A 24,452-nucleotide genomic window follows, 5' to 3' on the forward strand; every position below is an offset into this window, starting at 1 on the left:
GCTTCCTAAGTTATGTCATCGATAAGGATTAAGAACTCAATTGGTCCAGTAAATGGGGGAAATTGGCCTGAATTTCTTCATCCTTGGCTAATACCCTTGGTATACCGCTAGAGGCGCTGTATCACTTTCTTCTACCTTGGAACCAGATAATAAAAGTGGATTATTATTATTTTTTATTTATTTATTTTTTGAAGTGTTGAAGTAATTTATCTAATTCAATGTTATAGCTTTAAATTCGTAAGTAAATTTCTTCTTTGGAATATAACTTGGATGTTGTATTTTTAAAAATATGTCTTGAAGTAATTTGAAGGAAAGAAAATTTCCTTGATTATGCGATTCAGGAGAGGAGTTCAAATTGAGAATAATAGAATTTGAGAGTGAAAAGAAACAAAAATTAATCATTTTGAATGACTTACTGAAATTAGTTCATTGTTTTTGGACAATTTTATTGGGTCATTATAAAAGAAAGTAACAAATGAATATTCACATCAAGGTGATGTGTTCAGAATCAGGAGTGAATTGTTTTCAACGACACTTCCAAAATTACTGGATTGGAGAGTGTCTTTTCTACATGGGTATTTCAGCTCCAATCGGCCTCATTAATAGGCTTTATGGTTTTGTTACAAAAAAAAAAAAAATTAGAGTAGGTGATGCAAGCGTAGAAAGTGAGCTTTGTCAGAACATTCAGCACTTCTGAAAGAGCTATTATCTCCACCAACTCCAGAATACTCGTATGGTAAGCAGACTCCCGAAGCAGTCGAAACATAAGTCAAGCTGTACATCGAGCAGAAGTTTACAAAAATCTTCTTAAACACTCCAGTGATTTTGCTTCATTAAACCTTTTATTTCTTCTTATTACTTGTTAACTTAAAACTATAATTTTCATTGACGATCACAATGATATTTGCCCATACAGAGTAATAATTTTGTACAATTAAATGGCTTATTTTAAAATTAACATCAAAATCTGTGAATTAGTACAAGGCCCCACCTAAACATAGGCCCTAGATACAATAACAGATTGATGTAAAGTCACAAATTGAAATTTTATACATTTAAGCCTAAATTAAAAGTAAGAGTAAAAGCTTTAGAATCAAATATTATGAATGTAAATACAATGTAACTATTTTTTAAATTTTTGTTTGTAATACCCACGTTTCTGTCAATTTGAAAGAATCGTGACTCGGATATTGTTAATAAATAAATGTTCGTGAATAGTCTTATTTTTGTTAAGGTTATTGTACGCATATATTTAACGCGTTAATATGAACATATACTACAGTTATATTTTGTAATGTCACCCACCCATTCAAAGCATGTTTAAATAAGACTTAAGAATATATCTGTTAAATGTTATCAGTACCATAGGTGATTTGTTTTTCTTCTTTCATCTTTATGCATAAAAAGATCATGATAACTAGACTGATTAGTTGATTAAAATTAGGTTGATTTGAAAAATCAGTGGTATTTTAACTTTTCTGCACTTAATGTTAATAATATTTAAGTTTTATTATAAAAAAAAGAATCACCTTAAATTCTTAAATACATAAAAAGCTTCTATGTAATCCAAGGGAAAACCTTCAGAGAGCTTAGAATACACTCAGGCCTGAGACAAGGGGACCAGATTCCAGATATTACCGTCATTGTTTAACATAGTGTTAGAGGCTATTATAAGGAGGTTGTTGACCAATTTTAGTGGCAATCTTTATAACAGAATGGTGCAAATAATAGCTTACGCCGATGATATTGCAATACTGGCAAGGCCGCAGCAGGAGCTAAAATTCAGCTTTTCTAGAGCTGGATGTGGCTGCTAAAGAATTTTGGTTAGAGGTAAAAAACAAAAAAAACCAAGCTTATGGTTAATACAAGGAGAAGAAGAATATTCCGGAACCTACGGGTGGTGGAGCACTCTTTTGAAGGCGTGAAAGAATTTACAAACTTAGGGTCTATTTTAAACCTCTAACAACAGTGTCTGGGATGATATACAGGGTGAACCAGTAAGTATTGTCCATAGGCCTACTGTGTGTAGTACATCTAAAGTGGAGTTCAATGACGTATTGGCCAACTTCATATTTTCCTCTGTTCTTCAGTGACGTCACTTTAAAGTTTTTTTTCTAAAATCATTACTTTTTTCCAATAAAAATGTTATTACTCAGCAAAGTTTTAGTCCGAATTCGATTTTGATGACACGGTTAGAAAGACAGATAAATTTTCTAAAAATTGATACCATTTTGAAGCATAAGTTATTCTTCAAACAGCCTCAATCTTCTACCGGATGCTGGAAAAATAATAGTAATCGAAATTTTCAAGAAAACTCATTCGGCCCTTACGTGATCATTATCAGATCTAGGTACTGGCACTTTTTATAAAAGTTTGCTTGTTTAATGGGCTTTCAAACGGTATATCATTTTCCAGGATTCCTTTTATGTTCGTATGAGAAATTACGTTTGTTTTACAAGAAAACGTGTTCACGAGCACTCAACAAAGTAATGATTTTAGAAAAAAACTTTAAAGTGCCGTCACTCAAGAACAGAGGAAAATATGAAGTTGGTCAATACGTCATTGAACTCCACTTTAGATGTACTACACACAGTAGGCCTATGGACAATACTTACTGGTTCACCCTGTATATAAGAAAAATCGCAGCTGGTAATGGATGTCCCTAAAAGTAAATGCTTGTACCGAGCAATAAATAGAAGAATCTACCAGACGACAGTGCGGTCAACTGTTACCTACGGTTCGGTAGCTTGGGCATTAACCAAAGCGGACGAACCAAGGTTGTGCAGGTGGGAAATGAAAGTATTAAGAAGGATTTTTGTACCTGCAAAGGACGTAAGATGGCTGTAAAGTAAGGACGAATCGAGAAGTCGTTGAACTGTTTGGTGAGCCAGATACAGCTGCCCACTATAAAGTCTGGTAGACTGCGATGGCTGGGACATTTGCACCGAATGGAGAAGATGAGAGGTCCCAGGAAAGCTCTTCATGGACACTCTGGTGGAAAAAGTCCGAGGGGTAGGCCTCGACTAGGATGGTTGAACGATGTGCAGGACGATTTGGAACGTCGGTAAGAGACAGAGATAGGTAGAGAGCTGTAGTGGCTGAGGCTCGGGTCCTTCATGGGCCTTTATAGTCCTAGAGTAAGTAAGTACACAAAACTTCTATTATATAAATTACATAAACTAATTATCTATTGTCTATAAGTATATAACAAAACATAAGTGAAATAAAATTTTTTTTTTTTGGTTAAAAAGTTTTCAAGGCTCATTACTCGCCCAAATGTTTATACTCAGCCTTGTCTCGAGTTGCCAGGAACTAATTTTCTCCAGCAATTTCCAGACAGAACTATCTTTGCGGACTTTTTTAGTAGGATACTACTTCAATATTCTTCTAGTCCACAAATCATCCATCTTGGCAATGTTTCCCGCTCACTTCCATTTGAGTCTTTTTAATTATAACTAAACATAATGTCTGTGTACCAAAAGTTGTTCGGTATAAGTATAGACATCACTGTTACAATATGGGAAAAGTGACGCCCAACTCAGCCAAAAAGTTCACAGTTGTGTACAAAAAATCTGAGTCAGACATAATAACATTGCCCTCCATATTTAGAATATTTTCAATGTACATTTTAGGCTTAAAATTGTAAAGAAAATAATTATTTAAAATAATAGTAATAAAATAATCAACTCACGTCTAGGTCAACACAAAGGTTATTAAGTTTTAGCAAGGCTACTTCATCTAATAAAAATAAATTTTGACTAGTTTTTGTTAAAAAAAAAAGTGATTATTAAATTTATTTAGCAATCCTGATGCCAGAAATGATTTTATTATTTTTGCAGTAAACATTTAATTTAAATTTGAAAACCGGTTTCATTTCTAGTGCATTGACATGCATCTATTTATAACTGGATTACTGAAGAAGGTCGCTGAAAGGTCAGGGAAATAAGAAATTTGCTCATTAACAGCCCAGTTTAATATTATGAAGTAAACATTTCTGATATAATTTTTCTTGGCTTTACTTTACTTATTGTTTGATAGATATTTAATCAAGATAAGAACTGTTTAATAACAGAGATTAAACAACCGCAAACCAAGAGCTATTGCCAATTGATTAATCAAATTATCTTGTTTATATGATTAAGCACATTCCGAATAATTTAGATATATGTGTTGATTTTCTGGTGTTTTTAGTTGCTGGAAGAAATCCAGTCACTTCAAAGTTAATAATGTTTTAACAAAAACGAAGAGTGAGCTGTAAGAGGCTCCTAAAATGAGAAAATTAAAATACAACCAGCCTATAATATTATCAAAGAACTAATTCTTTCACATTTATTATTGATAGTTTTTTGAGGCGCTTCAACATCAGAGGGCATAACAGTCATTACCACTGCAATATGGACGACACTAAAAAGGTAAGATGCTGGATTATATCTGGGACCCTACCCATTTCAAATCAAACACGCTACTGACTTACACCTCATTATTATTATTTTATTTTTTTATGCAATTCCTCATTAAAATCAGGGGTCAAAAGTTTCTAGGGACTCTCAGTTCTTGCATTACTGATGAAAACTTCTATCACCAAACGGTGAGCTCGAGAAGAGCCTAGGAAGAGAAAATTTTAAGGCGAATAACAACTCACTGCCAGACATGGAACCCGCAGACTGTCGCGTGATTGTCCACAGCCTTATCATCGGCTAATTACTTCCCTTTTCCCCATTTTATTATCGCTACTATTATTATAATAATTTGTTGGCCCTTGAAAGAAGTCAAAGAACCGATCAAATCAAAAGTGACAACAGAAGAAGAGCGGAGGAGAGTGTACAAAGTAGGACAGGGTGGGACCAAGGAGAACGGCCCGTCCCAGGACAGTGCAGACACTATAGATCGGGGTCACACCCTCCATTTTTATTTGATAAATATTTGGTTATTGTTTATGAAAAAGCATTCTAGTGATCAAGATTTATTGAGGTTTTTATGCAATTAAAAAGAAAAGTTGCGTTGATTGTGAAACTGTAAAAAATAAAGTACTTGGGTCATGTTAAACAGAACAGTTAAATTTTGGAGAGTTCATTTAATCGGTTCAAGTTAGATGAACAAGTGTATTGTATATAGCTAATTCTAGTTGTAAGCACCTAAATAAATTAGTAAATTAATGCTGACTGTACTTTAATCAAGGCGTTGGTAGGCAGAAACGGTTTAGTCATAAAATATTTTAACTTAAAGCACTGATATTAGTCAGTCATCAAATCAAATCGAAATAAATTTAAATTACTTAACGTTTTCTTGTAAACGGTTTTAATAGAGAATGTTTGTTGACTATGATTATATTACAATATTCTTTTTTTCTAAACGGAACAACTTCATACTGAACATTTCTTCGTCAAGATCATTTTGATTGGTTATTTTTCTTTTCACACAAACTATTGGAAAAAAAAGTTTAAAAATAAATTTATATCTTTGACTGGAGCACTTCAATAAACCAATCGGTAACGGTCAGTTGAACACGCAAAACTAGCCCAACCCAAAACAACTGTAATATCTGTTTCATGTTCCTTAAGTCTTTATTTTGACCTTTCTATAAAGCTATATTATAAAAAAAAATTACTAAATTTAATGTTTATTATTTTGTTACATAGGTTATTGTGGTAAAGTATACCCTTTTTGATACTTACAAGTTCATCCATCTGACCCCTTGGCTTTCCTTTATAGAGGTTGCTTCACTTTGTATGTATTAGTGGTGGTTTACATGTAGGTCTAATCACATTACTTTTTTTTCTTATCACTAAGACGTTCATGAAATAATTGTAAGGCCCTTGATATTTTTATGTCTACCAAGATAATATAAAGATGTAGCTGTATAAATGATAACATTCTAAACAAATAACATTAAGTTGGTTCACATAATGAAACTTTATAAATCAGAAACCTGAAATGACCTAAGCTGTAATCATGAATCCAAATCATTCAAAAATTTTTAAATTATGAAATTAATTGTAACTCCCTAATTATTTTTAAGAACATTTAACTTATTATTGTTATCTCATGGATGAAGTGTGATTAGATAAAAGATTTTCATTCCTTGTCATTGTGAATTATTTTGTGGGTCCGAATGTAAAGTATTTCTTTTTTCCCTTCTTCTTTATTAGTTTCTAGAAAACGGTCCCTGGACTGAAGCTGCATAAGGTTTAAAAGGTCTAAGCCAGAAGGATATTGATTAATGGAAAAGCATTTGGTAACTTTGCATGTTAACATGAACTCAGGGTTAGTTTAACGTAACTGGCCTAGCATACCATTGTGTCGGCACATTTCGTGAAAATTTTACTGGAACCTTAAACATCCTCACATATTTAAAAGATATTTTCTGAAAAGTTTTAGAAGCCTGGGAATATCTCAGTGTAAAATAGAAGATACCCTCATTAGAATCTTCGTGAACTTGAAATTTTTTTTTTAGAAAAATAGATCTGGGTAACCTACAAGAATCTTTCTTTGATTATGGTCTAATAAACTTTGAGAGTATAAAATTGTATCTAAAAATAGAAATTGTATCTTTACAAATAGTATTACAGATTCCAGCTTTCATTTCAAACTGCTAATTCAACAATTAGAAAAATCTGAAAAAAGAAAAAAATTGTAAAGAGTGAACTTTTAGAAATTGGGATATATCTGATTTGGATAGTTCATTTTCATTTCAAGCTCGTGGCTTCGATGATTTTGGCAGAAATAACCAGCAAAATCTCAAATATTTCAGAGTGCTATTTGCATAATACCCTGAAAATTGTGAGAAGCCTCTCAGGATGAAGTATTCAGAGTTACAGAACAATTAGCATTGATTCATCACTTGATTTTGTTTTTGGGTTCACTTGCACAATTGGAGTAGGAAGGGAAATAAACAAACGAATAAGTTTAAAATAACATTATTATTATTTTTTTTTTATCACAAATTGCCAAATAAATAAATATTTTTATGTACACATTATTGTCTTAAAAATTTTTTTATTGTTTACCATCCGTATTGGAGGCCGTAGGAGTTGCTGTAGGTTAGGTGAGATACAGCTGGGGCAGCGGAGTAGGCAACTCCGACGAGTCCAGCGTGAGCTACTGGAGCAACAGCTGGGGCATAAGCTTTGGCTACAACTGGAGCAGCATGAGCATAACTGGCATAAGCTGGGGCAGCAGAGTAGGCAACAGCTGGAGCATAAGCCTTGGCTACAACTGGAGCAGCATGAGCATAACTGGCATAAGCTGGAGCAGCGTATGCCACTGGAGCATGAGCAACGGTAGCCAAGCCAGGGTTGGATACACGTACATCGGATTTCCTGACACTGGAGAATGGGGTATCAACAGTCTTGGTGTAGGTGGATACTTGTCCCAAGTTGCCAAAGCTTCTGTAGACGTTGGAGGATTGTGAGGTGACGGCAGCGGGTACAGCATGTCCATAGGCTACTGGAGCAGCGGCATATGTGGTGGCAACAGCTGGGACTCCGAGCAAACCTCCAGCGTTAGCGTAGGCCAAGACGGCGGCAAGAACTAGGAACTATGACAAAAAAATAAAAGAATGATTATAGTAAAGATGAAAATTTTGTTGTTTTTTTTATCTTTTCAGACATTAATATGAATACAAATTGTCAAGGAAAAATGTTTACACTCAAAACTAAGTAATTTCTGCATATTTATTAAATCTAAATTGCTGAACTTAACTATAAATTAGGGTTTTATTGATTGCCGGTCTGTCAAGGACTTTAATCAGATGTCATTTGATTATTTTTAAAAATTTCTTTTAGATATTAGTTATATTATAGGAATTATAAGAATGAATGTTTTCTACATTTCTGTCCTTATCAAAGTTTTTAGTTGGAAGATAGCAAATCAGTACAGAATTTGTTGCTTCATAAAACTATTCAGTTGTCAAATTAAAAAAAAATAAATAAAAACAAACGTACAATTCAGCCATCTTTTCAATTCAAAAATTAATTAATTTATTTATTAATTAACTGATACTTATTCTCCGTTAATAATTCGTCACGAATTCCTCAACTAGATGAGTGACTTTCCAAAAACTTTTGTACTGAACAACTGCGATATTTGTTTAAAAAAACTGTGTATAACAAGTACCTCACATTTCATATACTTTCTGCTTGGTTCTACTTTCATTTAATATTTGTCCGGTAAAGTTTTCTTGAGGAGGTTTTTGTGGAGCAATATTCTGAGGCTTCTTTATAGCTATTTATTCTGAACAATATTTGTTGTCAATTTTTATACTTGGGTAAATTCTGTGAAGAACATACATAATAGACTCTCTCAGAAGAATTTTTACGTGAAGTGTCTTTAAAAAATTAAAATAAGACCGAATTCAATAAATTGGTCAACCAATGCTTAAAATAACACATTATTTCAGAAAAAGAAGACTCCTTCAAATGAATTTTCAATTAAAGTCCTTATTGAAAGTCCTTTTTCTATCAACTTTCGATTTCAATATTTCTGAAAATTAGTGAAATCAGTCGAGATTGATGTTAGATAGAATTTGAATAAAAATTCCAGAATCATGAAAACACGCAAAATAAATGGCTCTGTTGTTTGGAAATTCCTAAGAAAAACTTAACTTACACTCGTTTGAAATTGAATTATAGTCCTTGGGTAACATTATTTTGATCATGCAAACTACTTTAATAACTCACCTTGTACATGATTAGTTTTAGTGTGTGTTTAGATAGGGTGTGCTACAGATTACTGTATAATGGTGCTACCAGTCCGAATTACTTTATATACTACTAAAGAATTAACCCTACTTTCACTGACCAAGGCCTTCCAATACCAACCCGAACTGTTAACAACCCCATTTACCTTCTGTTCATATACATAATGTACTAATTACAATGTTTTATACAACATATATCTATTCATAATATAGGCCCACATTGCAATTTTCACAGTTCTGGTAAAGAAATATTATTAAAACTCTCAGTTTTCAATGAACGTTTAAAAACTCTAAAATTCTTGTGTGTTGGAAGAGTACACTGTGCGATTTAGTGTAACAGATTAAGTCCAGTATCCCCAAGCAAACTTCAATTAGAAAATTATTTAGAGTGACATAAAATTCAAAGGTTTAATTGTGACATAAATTTTAAGCAAAACATCGGTTTGTTTCTTTTAAAAAAGAAGATATAGGAAAACTAAATTTAGCATGAAGCTTTTGTGAGGTAGAAGTGAAGGTGTGAAAATGGAACTTGCTGATAATTATTTTGAGGATAATGCTTTAAGTCATCTAATAACCATTTGTACTTCAAAGTCAACTGATTGTTATATCTTAAACAGTAAAATAAACGAAATGAAAGTTATAAATAAAATTTAGTAGTGTAGCATTTAATAGTAGATATTTATGAAAAGTGTCTTTGACCTCTGATTGATTGCCGTCTAAATAAGATTAAAGAGCACAGTGTCGTAAGAAAGATATACCATTGCAAAATAAAACTCAGGGCACGCCCACTTGGAGCATGTACGCCGAAGGAGTTTATTCTATTGGTAACTGTTATTATCTGTTGTACTGTTCTATATAATGTTTGTCAAAAACATTGCTCCAACATTGCTAGAGGAGAGATTGGACGTTCCTGAATCCAGATTACTTTAAATTCCCTACCAAGTAAACACTAACCAAGTTTCTTTGTTTCAGCCAGGTATCTGAAGGTAACAGTAGGTATCTGTGAACTTCTTGCACCTAAAGAGAGAGGAACTTACAGTAAAACTTTCACGTTTATGGATTATCTTATATGGTAAGTTCTTCATGCAAAATATCATAAATATTAAAATAAATATCTTGATAAGATATATTTGTTTTTTTAAAAAAGTAATTATATTTAAGTCAAAGTAAGGATAATTAATTATTAAGTTAAGGTAGTCATTCAACTGAGGAAGCTAAAGACTTGGTTCAATTCCAGCTTACTGCCCTTATTATTTTCATTATCTGGAGACGGATTTGCAAAGTGATAACTATAGCCGTGAGCCAGTAGAACATTGAGATTGTTATGCCACCAAATTCTCTTACTATTTTGCTGCTGGAGTAAAACAGAAATCATTGAGTAAAAAAAAAAATAATTTAGGAAAACTGAAAGTGGCCAAAATAAGAACTAAAAAATATATATATATATATTTTACCAGCATCATTGTTCCATTTAATAGATATTTGTAAATGCATCGTTTTGAGATGCCCTCAAATCCAATAAATAGTCATCATTATGTGCTTCAAAGAGACATGCTAACTTTCAAAAGTGCATAATGAGTCTTATATTCATCTCTATTTTCCTTGTCTAACTTAAAAGAGAGATTGTAATAAAAAATGTTGACTTACACTTAAAATTACTTTTCAATAACTTATATAAAGAAGACATTTAAATTTATTTAATAAATATTATTACTGACTAAAAAAATAAAGGTACCTGCAATAAGCCTTCTTAAAATTCAAAAAATATTCTTTATTTTTATCATTTGTTTTGCTCGAAATACATACACAATTTGGCATTTATATTTTAGTGATTTGTTAATTTTAAAAGTTTTAGTTTGTTCAGTAGGCGTTTTGTTATTTGGTTTTCTTCTAAAGTATTCCCTATTTATATATACATACGTATTACACATATTAAAGAAATATTATATTAGAGAAAATTGAAATGAATCATGCACACGAGTAACTAGACCTGCATAAGAGAAAGACAAGAAAACTTAAAACTACAAAAACAAATACATAAATAAATTAAAAATAAGATCCACTAAGAAGTAAACAAAAAATAAGGAGAAATAAGAGAAAACTGTTTTTTTTTTACAGACAACCTCAGTTTAGGTAATTTAACTTAAAATAATTAAAAATAAAGCAAATTTTTGGATGAAGTTTAATTTACGGTAGTTTGAAAGCTAGTCACGGCTTTTTGCGTTTCTTGCGTAACGATAAGACTATGACCCTAAGGTAGGTCGAGCTATTTTGTACACTGGGAGTGACCCGAAAGGAATGCAGTACACTTTAAATAACTATTAACCATTCGCTAATGTCCCAATGTCTGGAGGAAATCTAATTCTTGGTAATTTGGTTAGGAATATATTATTTTTTATATAATCAACGGAACTCTTTGTTTTAAATACGTTTTTGTTTTGCTTTGTTTTGCATCCACTAACTATCCAGCCAGTCACGAAAGTGATTCCTCTTATCGATTCCCTTGCGGTCATCCAATTCCTGACATCTTTAGACTTCTAGACAAAATGCCTTGAAGTTTCCAGCATGAAAACCATTAATGACTTGAATGAAGGTTGGTAAACAACATTACAATGGATGCCTATCCTTTGCAAAGGTCGACCTTCTGGCTAAAGCAAGGAGCAACCTGACTTAACCTTCCCTTTAAGAAATAATAAGGCATTAATGAGTTCCAGGCACGTAGTAACTATCAAAGGGACTGGGACGAAATAGGAACCAATAAGGAGCACTCTTCAATGTTCTTACTTAGTACATCTACTTTTTTCAACACACATCCGACATTTATGGAGCATCAAGAAAAAGAAGGTCAAAAAGATCGTTTCTAAGACGTTATTAGAACTTATATGAACATATTAATTATTTTGTTCACCCACATATTTTTTTGAATCTTTTATACATTAATTTTCGTTTAATTATAATTTCGAAATTTTGACCTATTAATTTTTCTTGAGAAAGTAAAAATTAAACCTAACGCCTCTTTATCAAACTAAGAATACTGGAAGAACATGGATTGTAACAGACTGCTACTGTCTCTGTGACCTCCAACAGTGGTGAAGGTAAAGTGGTCACTAGATGGGGTTGTAGCCGGTTCTCTCGAACAGGAATTAAATATTATTAGCTCGTATATTGTACAAAATTCTTTCAGAAAAAAATGTTGTTAGCGGCACCAAGAAAGTTGTCTTGCTAGTTGAAAGTCATGTAAAACTGTTACAGTATTTTGTAATTAGCTAATAGGTTAACATGGAACATAACATTAAAATATTAATTTAACTGCTTATGATTAAATAACTTTGGTCATAATAATAAATATTTAGTATTCATTGCTGTTTCTTCTTATAAAGTAATTAAAATTGTCTTCAAACTTCGATTGATTATTAAAAATTTGGTTCCTTTAAATTTTCACAGGTTACTACTTCACAGTGAAAAGGATTAGGAGATATTCTAGTTACCTCTGTGTTTACTTTTTAATGTTTACAACTTTTGAATCAAAAGTGAAGATTTAATTTCAGAACGATGCAACTAAAGAGCTTCTTAGAAAATTCTTCAACTGGAAATATTTTTGAATAAAAGGTTTATGAGTGTATGTGAAGTTCCCAGATTGTTTGAGTAGTTTTGGAGTATTTTAGAGTAGAATTGGACTGTCCACTGGGAACGTGACTAATTCTTCTGATTCTAACAGAGAGATTGAGTAAGAGGTTAGGCCTAAAAGAAGAAATTACAGCGAGATATCAACTTTTAACTATCAAACGATGACCAAAGAGGCTAAGATGGTAAAGTGTGATTCCATAAACACATGAGTAATCGCCTGATGCTAGCGATTATGATGATGATGATGTCTTCAGCAATTCAGATGAAGACTAGAAAAATCAGTATCAGAAATAGGATCTCACTAAAAAGTGAACCCCATACAACTTATCTTAAAAAAAAAAAATACATCAATGCCTGAATGGTTATCTAGAGTGAGGAATGCGGCAAGCAAGACGTTTGAGGAACCTAACCTTTCGGAAAGTTGGTGCCAGCAATCTGTATGGAACCACAATTGAACTTAAATGAAATGGGACCAAAAAATAATAGGCGATTTGTACGGAATGTTCATGTTTATTCACCTATACATTTCTATAAACTATTCATTTGGGCTTCTATAGGGAGAAAGAGAAAGTAAATTTTGCGGCAATCCAATTCTAAGTATAGTGATCACACGGTTAAAGCATTAAAAAATAATTATTAAAAACAAAAAATTAGATTGTTCTAATTAATTGATTGGAAAATGTGGTTGATCCGTGTAGAGCGAGCGCTGATTTATTGATGAAAGTGCTAAAACATTGTGAGATAACATAATTACAGGAGAGTAAGATAAGTGTGTCAAGGTGGAGATGCCACACCCTGACCACACAGAGAACAAGTTAACTCGGTCTGGACCAAGGTTACTCTTTGTCCAGTATGCGTGCACGCACATTTCGCAGACCCCCAACTACATCTCTGTCTGATTTCTACAAACAATCACTGCTAAAATTTAACAAAAATGCGTTAAAAACAGGCTTCATTAAAAGTAATATTTAAGCAAAAGCCGTCTTAAAAAAAATGAATACCTTTATTTATTTTATATTATTATTGGTAACGGCGATTTATATGTTTGAAATGGGCGTTAGTCTTTTAAAAGGTTAAGATAATATTGTGATACTGGGTGCAATGTGTTACTTGCATAATGTTACTGCACACTAAAGTAATAGTGAACACTGCGCTCTCAGTTCAAGGCAATTTGAACAATTTTTAAATAATTCATGAATAATTAATAACATAAATTTTGTTAATAAAATAAAGCAAAATCAAGTATTAATCTCATAATTGTTCTAAAAATTAAGGTATTGTGTCCAGAATGTGATTCTCTTCTATTAATAACCAAAATTATTAAAACGTTTGGAACAAATTTTTCAAATTTAATTTTATAAATTACAGTGGAAACGCATGGTTTTTTTTCTTTTGTTTTGCTTTTTTCTAAGGAAAAGATCTGATTTGATCCTTTACACTATTTTTTATTGTCTGTTGTTTCTTTTATTAACATCATTCACTAATCAAAAATTGGACTTACTAAGATATCATTATTATATTATTGCTAGGATTAGCCGAGCACCTTGGCTTCACTTTCTTCTGTCTTAGAGCCGTCCGAAATTCTGAGTAATAATCTTAAAAAGGGCATGTTGCCCATTTGTGTTTTTAAACAAATTGTCAAAAACAAACTCGTTAAGAAAATGATTGGTTTCATCATAAATTAAAAAAACATTCTCAATAAAAAAAAATGATGATACTGTAACCTAAATGAAAGACTAGCTTTAGAATGAAAAGATAATACATTTGTCTCTCTAACCAATTCCTTTTTTGAACAAAAGAGGCATACTGTTGAGGGTTAAAGTTGTATGTCTTATTGGTGCAGAAGTGTCGAAAAATGATTACAGTACGGTCTAGAAGTCCGCAAACGGTCTCAAAACCCAGGAAATCAACTTCATTTATTCTTCAAAATACTGAACAAAAAAAAAGGTGTCAGTTGAAATTGCATGCAATTGGACGATAAAGAAGATCATAGATAAACTCTGTGATAAAAAAAATCCCAAAAACCTTAAATTATATTCTGTAAAAATCATCTTTTGGTTTGTAATTCATCTTTTTTTTTTTTTTATGAATTATGTTAATTGTTAAATGCTATCCCAATAAGTATACCAATAGTAAGTCTGGACCACATCTAATCATCTTAGTAATTTAAAATACTAAAGTTGAGCGATCAATCCTTTATTAGTCATTATATTTTGTCGTTAATACGTAGACAAACAAAAACAGAAAAGCAATAACTTCCAAGAGATCAAGCTGAAACACTTTCTTCGTAGGACAAGCAAGATTGTACGAGTCCCCTTACAATGCAAACATTTCTCCCACAAATAATTGTAATTACTAAATTTGTAAACAATTTATTGTTTAGCAATCGGTCCAACTGCCTTTTTAGCAGATGCCCCTTTTTAGCTTAATAATTGCACAATGCATTATTGCTTCTTCAGTTCACCAAATGACTCAAATAAATTGTAGTTAACTACAGCAAAAGTTTTCTTCCTGCACTAATAGAGTTATCAGTGCTGTCTTCACCCTCTCATGGAGGCTGGACAGTCAATAGTCTGAACAGGATCATGGAGGGTATTAAAAAGTACAGTGTTAGTTGGAAGGTTAAAATAAGATTAAAATTTCTAGTCACTAGTGTCAATCAATTTTAGCACAACTGAACGTGCAACCTTCAGTTCTCAGATTGGGAGTTTGGTAAACCAAGTGAGGGTGAACGTAAACAATAAATTTAAAGAAAGAGCAAGCTCCACTCATAGGTTTATAATTTATAAATTGTTTGATCATGACGTGAGATGTGTTCTAATTTACTCCGTGAGGTGGTAGACAATCTCAATAGATTACCTTCGGTACTGAAGCTCTTAAGGAGAACTGGTGTATCTTAATTGTAATCCCTATGTCCAACAACAGTCTGGGTGTAGAATGTCCTCTATGTGATCTTGTGGAGAAGGAGTATACTGTTTACTTTGTTGCTACCTGCCCTGCCCTGTCGCCTATTCGTTTGGCAGTTTTTGGAGAAAGATTTCTTTCTCTAGAAAGATTTGTAAATTTGATGAATGGTATAAATTGGCCTCAACTGGTCCATTACGCAACTGAATCTTGGAAGTTCAGAGGAAAATTCCTAAATGAGCCTGTTTTTTTAATTTTGTAGACATCTGAGAGGAACCTTTGTGTTTATATAGTTTATCATTGATGTTTATTAACCTAAAAAATCTTAGCGAATTAAATAATAAATGCATTTTCTCTCTTTTACTTCTTTTTCTTAGCCCTTTCTGTATTTAAAATGTTTCTATTTATATACATCTACTAATTATAACTTTGTTTTCCTAATTTTGCTGATAATATATGTTTCAAACTCCGGCAGACGGCAGAAACCGTGCCGATTAAAGTATCTTGTTCTGTTATAAAAAATCTTGTAACTTGAATTTTTTGTTCATTTAAATGAACTTTAAATTAATACTATTCTAGTCACTAGGCAGGCCGCGTTTTATCTCACTTTTGGAGACAACCTCTTGAAGTTTCTTCGACCAGAAACTCACTTTGAGTCTCCAATTACGGATTTGTGATATCGCTTTGTTTTCAAGAGCGCTATGTCCCTAGTTCTTTAGTAAAATCTAAGCTGTCCTCCTAGAATAAGATTCTGATGTATGAGATAGTGGTGGCGCCGATGTTGCTGTATTTCTATTCCTCCTGGAGCTTGACATGCGATAGAATCTGTCTTACTAAAAGAGATGTAGTCTAAGTCCTTAAGAGTAGTGGTCTCTCCTCGTTGACTTTTCCGTCTATATGTTGACACTAACAGAGACTTTGATGCGATAATGCAGTAAAATCATCTGGTATATCTCACAAAAAATAATCCCCTCTTTAGGAGTAAAGGATTGTATGATTTGGGTCATGTTACGGATATAGAAGAGTGAAGAATGCATTACTGAACACAGCCTGACTTAATACATTTTTTCTTATTTATTTACCACGTAACAAAAGAAGGTTTTAATAAATAATTGGGTTACAGCCTAAGCTCCAAATATGTACAGGCGCTTTACAATAGGATATTTTTGTTAATAAATGCTTAATCTATCTAATCAGAAAGAATTTCTTTGTGAAATTATGAATCCAACTACTAATGGCTGTAAACATTTGAAGAACTAAGACAAGGTAATCAGTATCAGCAAAAAGAACACTTTATTTGTAACTAGAATTTGGATTAAACAAACATAAATGTTAACTAAATCAAGTTGAGTTCTTTTCAAAAAAGTTGAAAAGTCAAGGTAATGAAGTTTGATACATTAATACATTTATTTGGAATCTTAAATCTTACAGAGGTTAGTGACACATGGCACAGTTTCTAGATCCTGGTCGAATGACCTTATCATCAAAAGACTTTGATCTTATAGTGAAACGATAAATAGAATTTGTTAAAGTGTCGTAAACGCATGTAATAAAGTACAGAGTACGAGCTTATTGAGGAGGAGTCTTTACAAGGACGTTGTGTCGCTGAAGTTTCTTGAGAGGTCATTTGAATGACCTAGCCAGGGCGGGGAAGGACGACGACCTTGTTATGAAAACCTACATGTTTGGAGGTAGTCCGGTTCACGCCCTTCTAAAATAAAAAGGACTGACATTTTTGTGGGGGGTTAAATAAAGATTATTTGATTAATGGTGAAATATGTTTTCAGTTTGGTTTTTAATTAAAATGAATTCGCACTTTTCTGTAGAATATTACAGCAATAATGAATTTGTTAGAAGCTTGAGAGAGCTATACATATTTGAAGGCTATTTACAATGCAGAAATCCAGGTTTAAGAAAACGCAAGGTCTATGCAATCCTTAAACGCTTGCACAAGGATCTTATGCACCATGGATTTATATCCCAAGTAGTAGATATGAAGATTTCTTAATAATTTTACAGAAATGTCGTGAATTTCTCACATATCAGATGAAGCACTCCTTATTGAATATCTGGGGTCAAAAAAACCCCTCATTTATTTCCATGTAAATATCTTTCACTTTTGCATAAAATCATTTGAATCTGGTACTCAAACTATGATTGTAATCCTGCCAAAAGAGTATACAATTGAACTTTTCACCTAACAACATAACGGGCTCTTTATCACTTTTCTGAGTTGAGTTAGCCTAAATTCTTTGTTTTCTCTAGATTGATTTCTTTTTGACTAATAATTTTTTAAAATGATACTCTAACTACTCTGCTATATAATTCAAAAAGGGACGGGTGTTGGTCTAGTGCTCATGAGGTCCCCAATTCGAATCCCGCATATGGCTACTTTTTATTTGTTAGGGAAAATTGTTTATGGTAAAGTATGAGTAAAGTTTGTGACGAAAATGATAATGAATATAGTAAAAGAGTAAACTAACAGGACTTCTTCCTTGCAATTTTGTGATGTTTTCAATAATATCAGAAAGGAATGTAGATATAAAGAATTTTTTACTTTGCTTATCAAAATAATGTCTCAAATTATCCAAATAATTTTAAGACTTGACACACAACATAGCTTCTAATGAGCTTTATTCATTATTAAACTTCTTCTTCTTAGTCGACCTTAATAAATATAAAACCTGACAGGTTGCACCTGAATCAAGTGAAAATCAAAAAAGCTCTATGATTCTCACTAATTAGCTGCCATGGAAACTTTAAGTAAAAAAATTATAAACAAAATAAAAACGTCTAATTAAAAAGTTTAATCCAAAAGTGTATGCCCATGCTTTCTAGCGGTGACTGTTGGAACTAATAGAAATGACGTATTTTTTCGGTAAATGATTCATTAGTCCAAAAGGAAGAAAGATTATTGTTAATTTTAGTCATAATGTTTTATTCATTTTTTCCAGGCTTTCGTCCTAGCTTCGCGCCTGAGAGGACCTCGTCACTAGGTCGAAAGCTTAGCAATAAAATAAAAAATTATTACAGAAATTGGTGATAATTTTTCTTCCCTTTGATAAAACTTTCGTTTATTTATTTTTATTCTTTGCGACTACGTGTCATAAACTTAAACTTTTAGCTCTTATTTTTAAATTAGAATTAATTATTTGAATTTTAACTAATGGCAAAAGGTAGTAAAAATAATTGTATGTATCTATATTGTGTGTATGTATATATTGTATGTATTGTATATTGTACTATCATCGAAAAGTGTATTTTTCGTTTCATCCTATTTCAATTATTTGTATTTCATTTTGTTTTGTGGACTTTGTTTTATACATTATAGACGTTTAAAAAATATTAAATTGGTATTCAAAAAAGATTTCTGATGATGTACCTTCATAAGATACATAATTTATTTGGGTCATTAAATAATACCATAAACAAATTGTATGTCCTAAGTTGATGGATTAAAGCGAACACTTTTAATAAGTATTCTAGTATTAAACTTAATTAATAATAATAGTATCGGTTTATTTTATATAGACAATATGAGATATTAGCTTTAAGTTCAGTTCCATACATACTATGTACAGAAGTATCTCTTAAACAATAACCTCAAACGATTTAACAATATCGTTAATTTCTTAATTATCTATATATACGCGATATGACTTTACCTAGCACTTGATAGTTTACTCTAGAATTAATTATAATTTTATTCTTAAATAAATAAAAAAGAAGTCTTCCACGAATAACTTTGGTGCAATGTATCATTAAGTCATCCAGCACTTTTTATGTTATTTTTATACTTATATATTTATATTATTCTAGATAAGGCTTAATTTTATTTCATATTTTATATTTTGTTAAAATTTAGATTTATATTTTGTTAACTACAGTTATACCCGTCTGTAGTAGACGTGGCCCTGTGGAAGTAACCTAAATGGAAGGTTACAATTTTTATTAGAACATGCGGTGTACGGTGCAGCTCAGAAGTAGCCTAGACTGATACATTGAAAGTATACAACAGTGTCCAAATAGAGTGAAAAGTGTCGTGATGTGCTTGCAATAATCTTGGCAAGATGGAATTTAAAGTTAACATTAACGCACTCCCTTTGGAGGCTTTAATAATCTTAGCTGCTTCACAGAGAAAAGTGACAGTTACGGTGAGTGGTGAAACTTGCTTGGTAGTTCAAAATAATGTACAGTTTACTTCTAATATATCAGCAATGCGCTACTTAGCGAATACAGATCAGTCTAACAGATGGATGGGATCTAATGCACTTGAAAGATGCGAAATTAACCATTGGATAACTTATAGTTTTGGCCCACTTTCCAGTGAAGATAACTTTGAAGAAGCACTGAATTATTTGGATAGAGTTTTAGCTCCTGTTACTTATCTGGTTGGTAATCAATGCACATTGGCAGATATTGTGGTTTGGTCTAAATTGTTTAATTTATCAAAGTGGATAGATCTTCTACAATCGAAAAAAACTCCTATAAATGTTACCAGATGGTATTCGTTCATTGCAAGTTTAAAGTATGTCGAGGATGCTGTTATTCAAGTGAAAAGCATTTCTGCCAATTTACCAGCACAGTTTAAGGTGAAAGAAGAGAAATTATCTAGTGCTGCGGTTCTGGAAACAGGACGCAAGGATGAGGGGAAATTCGTGGATCTTCCTGGAGCTGAAATGGGTAAAGTAGTGGTTAGGTTCCCTCCAGAAGCTAGTGGATACTTACATATTGGTCATGCTAAAGCAGCATTGCTTAATCAGTATTATAAAGAAGCATTTAAAGGTCAACTTATCATGAGATTTGATGATACAAACCCAGCAAAAGAAAAAGAAGATTTCGAAAGAGTGATTTTGGAAGATTTGAAATTATTAAAAATTAATTATGACCGTTTAACACGTACTTCTGATTACTTTGAATTGATGCTAGAATTGTGTGAAAAACTTATTAATGAAGGTAAAGCTTATGTTGACGATACAAATGCCGAAGAAATGAAAAAAGAAAGAGAGAAAAAAATCTGTTCTAAAAATCGTGAAAATAGTGTTGAGAAAAATATGAAAATGTGGAATGACATGAAAACCGGATCAGAGAAGGGTCAGCTGTGTTGTGTTAGAGCGAAAATAGATATGTCTTCGCTGAATGGTTGTATGAGAGATCCAACAATTTATAGATGTAAAAATGAACCACATCCTCAAACAGGTGAAAAGTACAAAGTCTATCCCACATATGACTTTGCCTGTCCCATTGTGGATAGCATAGAAGGAGTAACACACTGTTTAAGAACTATGGAGTACCACGATAGAGATGAACAGTTCTATTGGTTCATTGACAATTTAGGTTTGAGAAAACCTTGTATTTGGGAATACTCGCGTTTAAATATGACAAATACTGTGCTCTCAAAAAGAAAATTGACATGGTTTGTTCAAAATATGTTTGTAGATGGCTGGGATGATCCTAGAATGCCAACTGTTCGCGGAGTATTGAGAAGAGGTATGACTGTTGAAGGATTAAGACAGTTCATTATAGCACAAGGCTCATCCAGATCTGTAGTATTAATGGAATGGGATAAAATTTGGGCTATCAACAAAAAAGTTATAGATCCAGTTGCTCCACGCTATACAGCAGTGAATGCTTCAAAATATACTCCAGTGAAGGTTCTAAATGCAAATGAGTCTACAATGCAGGTTGCCAAACATCCCAAAAATAATGAAGTAGGTAACAAAACTATCTGGATAGCTCCCACTTTACTTGTAGACGAAGTGGATGCTGTTGAATTCAAATCGGGTGAGAATGTAACTTTCATAAATTGGGGTAATCTTATCATAAATGAAATTGTAAAAGAGAAAGATAAAATTGTGCAAGTAGTGACTACACCAAATATTGAAGATAAAAACTACAAGAAAACACTAAAGATTACTTGGCTAGCTGAAACTAAAAACGCACCATTAATTCCTGTGGTATGTTACTATTTCGATCATATAATAAGTAAAGCTATTTTGGGAAAAGAAGAAGATTTTAAACAATACATAGGACATGAGACTAAGTTTAAAGTTGAAATGTTAGGTGAGCCAGAACTAGCTCAAGTCAAAAAATCTGATATTATACAGTTACAACGGAAAGGCTTTTTTATTTGTGACCAACCATATGTTCCTCCGAACAAATATACTTTTAAAACCACCCCACTCGTCCTTATATACATCCCCGATGGTCATAGTAAAGGATTGCCAGCAGATCTAATGAGTCTACAGAAAAACAATCTCAATTCAATTAACGATCCAAATGATTTAATAAAGGAATTTAAAAATCAGGAACAAAAAGTTAATAATCTGTTGAAAGATAAAAAAGATACTGCTGAGACTAATGCGGAAATTGAAAAATTAATTTCGCTTCGAGAACTTTGTGAAGCGGTTTTGGTGCAAGGTTGGAATCAAGTGGAAAATGACAAAAATAAAATTGTTAATGATATTTTGGTAAATATAACTTCTTTAGGAGATAAAATAAGAAAATTAAAGGCCGACAAAGCTGATAAACATTTAATTCAAGAAAATGTAAAAACATTGTTAGAGCTAAAAGCCTCTTATAAGGCAGAAACTGGTACAGATTGGAAACCTGGCTTAACTGTAACTGACAGTAACGTTTCTAATCAGGTTTCAAAAGTTACTGTAATTAAAGAACCACTTGATAAAGCGCAGTTATCAATGAAAATTGCAGAAGTAGGAATCAAGATCAGAAAGTTGAAGGCGGATAAAGCTGAAAAATCAATTGTAGATGAGGAAGTGAAGTGCTTATTAAAACTTAAAGGGGAGTACAAATCTTTGACGGGCACTGATTGGAAACCAGAGGATCAATCTAATGCTGTATCATCTAGTAAAAACAACACTTCAGATATAAATGAATTATTAACAAAAATTACCCAAGTTGGTAACAAAATACGTGCTTTAAAAGCTGAAAAATCTGATAAAAATCTCATTGATGAAGAAGTAAAACTTTTATTGCAATTAAAAGCTAATTATAAAAATATTACTGGTGACGATTGGAAACCAGGTATGAATGTAACGAAGACTGAAGAGAATGAATCTAAAGGCCCAGATGTATCTTTATTGTCAAATAAAATAAAATGCCAGGGGGATAAAGTACGAGAACTTAAGGCTAATAGAGCTGAAAAAACTGCTATAGATGCAGAAGTAAAAGCACTTCTGGCTCTGAAAGCTGATTACAAATCTTGTACTGGCAAAGATTGGGTACCAGAAAGTAATGTTGAAAAGAGCAATCAAGAAAAAGCTGTTAAAGTTGCTGAGAATAATTTAGACACAGCAGCCTTGATTATTAAAATAAAAGATCAAGGTAACATTGTTAGAGTTATGAAATCAAGCACTACAAGCAAGGAAGAGTTGAATGAAGCAATTGGGAAATTGCTGCAACTAAAATCAGAATACAAATCTTTAACAGGACAAGAGTTCCCTTCTGAAGGAAAATCACAAAGTAAAAAAGGTAGAAGTGCTAATGGCGATTCAAATAAAAAAGTACAACCGCAAAAAGTGAAAACAGCCAAACAAGAAATCAAAGTTGAGAATGAAACAACATTAAAGAAAATAACACGATTAGGATTGGAAGCTAAGAAAGAGGAAAATTTACCCGAATGGTATTCTCAAATTATTACTAAGTCTGAATTGATTGAATATTATGATATAAGTGGTTGTTATATTCTCAGACCTTGGTCGTTTGCTATTTGGGAATCCATCAAAGATTTTATAGATATAGAAATTAAGAAGATGGGCGTGAAAAATTGTTATTTCCCAATATTTGTATCGAAAGCAGTTTTAGAGAAAGAGAAAACCCATATAGCTGATTTTGCTCCAGAAGTTGCCTGGGTCACGAAATCTGGAGATAGTGATCTTGCAGAACCTATTGCAATCAGGCCCACCAGCGAAACGGTTATGTATCCAGCCTACGCTAAATGGATACAATCGTATAGAGATCTTCCAATTAAATTAAATCAATGGAACAATGTAGTTAGATGGGAATTTAAACATCCTCAGCCTTTTCTGAGAACTAGAGAATTTCTGTGGCAAGAAGGGCATACCGCATTTGCAACTTTTGAAGAAGCTGAAACCGAAGTTTACACTGCATTAGACCTTTATGCTTCCGTTTACACAGATCTACTAGCAGTTCCAGTGGTCAAAGGTAGAAAAACCGAGAAAGAAAAGTTTGCTGGTGGAGAATTTACATTGACTGTGGAAGCTTATATTTCGGCCAGTGGAAGAGCAATTCAAGGTGCTACTTCACACCATCTCGGCCAGAATTTCTCAAAAATGTTTGAAATTATTTTTGAGGATCCAACAACTCAGGAAAAGAAATATGTATTTCAAAATTCATGGGGACTTACAACCAGGACAATTGGGGTTCTTATTATGGTACACGCTGATAACCAAGGGTTGGTACTTCCACCTCGAGTGGCCTCAATTCAAGTAGTCATAATCCCCTGTGGAATAACAGCCAACTTAAAACAAAGTGATAAAGATCAGTTGTTGGATATGTGTAATAAAACAGCTAACATGCTAAAACAAAATAATATAAGGTGCGAAATAGATGGTAGGGATAATTATTCCCCCGGCTGGAAGTTCAATCATTGGGAACTGAAAGGGGTGCCAGTACGAGTTGAAATAGGACCTAAGGATATGCAACAGCAGCAGATAGTAGCAGTCCGAAGAGATAATGGTCAGAAATTAACAATTCCAACTGCCAATATTATAAACGAAGTTACTAAATTACTAGATAACATACAATCTGATCTGTTAGCCAAAGCAACTGAAGAATTGAAAAAACATATGATCATTTGTAAGGATTGGAATACTTTTTGTCAACAGTTGGATAAAAAAAATATTTTGTTATCACCATTTTGTGGTAATATCGATTGTGAAGGTAAAATTAAAGATGAAAGTGCAAAGAATGATCCAGATATTGATACTAATGCCCCATCAATGGGCGCTAAAAGTCTGTGCATACCATTTGAACAACCTGCGAAAATATCTTCTGAAGACAAGTGTATACACCCAGCTTGTATGAACAAACCACAGCAATATTGTTTATTTGGAAGAAGCTATTAATGGAAAAGTTTATTTATTTTTAATTTTTTTTTTTTTCCTGAACGTTGAAGTAAAGTTTTAATTTATTAAATGTCTTTCTAAATAATATTTAAATATAATTTATTTATTAAAAGTAA

At 32.5% G+C, this 24,452-nt stretch overlaps 2 protein-coding genes across 2 annotated transcripts; one reads left to right on the forward strand and one right to left on the reverse strand.

Annotated features, from left to right (window-relative positions):
• Nucleotides 1-6,901: 6,901 nt before the first annotated feature.
• LOC141461223 (pupal cuticle protein C1B-like) lies at nucleotides 6,902-8,772 on the reverse strand. The gene is made up of 2 exons (XM_074142022.1): nucleotides 8,679-8,772; nucleotides 6,902-7,537 (listed from the first exon to the last, which is right to left on the reverse strand). Exons 1-2 carry the CDS (start codon nucleotides 8,685-8,687, stop codon nucleotides 7,004-7,006), a joined length of 543 nt encoding a protein of 180 aa, XP_073998123.1. The 5' UTR covers nucleotides 8,688-8,772; the 3' UTR covers nucleotides 6,902-7,003.
• A 10,393-nt stretch (nucleotides 8,773-19,165) lies between these two features.
• GluProRS (Glutamyl-prolyl-tRNA synthetase) lies at nucleotides 19,166-24,452 on the forward strand. Its single transcript, XM_074142024.1, has one exon. It carries the CDS (start codon nucleotides 19,300-19,302, stop codon nucleotides 24,334-24,336), a length of 5,037 nt encoding a protein of 1,678 aa, XP_073998125.1. The 5' UTR covers nucleotides 19,166-19,299; the 3' UTR covers nucleotides 24,337-24,452.

This window comes from Rhodnius prolixus, unplaced genomic scaffold (assembly GCF_049639745.1).
Source record: "Rhodnius prolixus isolate KJV_2025 unplaced genomic scaffold, Rpr scaffold_6, whole genome shotgun sequence".
Classification (NCBI taxonomy): Eukaryota; Metazoa; Arthropoda; class Insecta; order Hemiptera; family Reduviidae; genus Rhodnius; species Rhodnius prolixus.

What these genes read in the sequence shown, in the direction of transcription:
- GluProRS (XM_074142024.1), top strand. Translation starts at nt 19,300, where the DNA reads ATGGAATTTAAAGTTAACATTAACGCACTCCCTTTGGAGGCTTTAATA.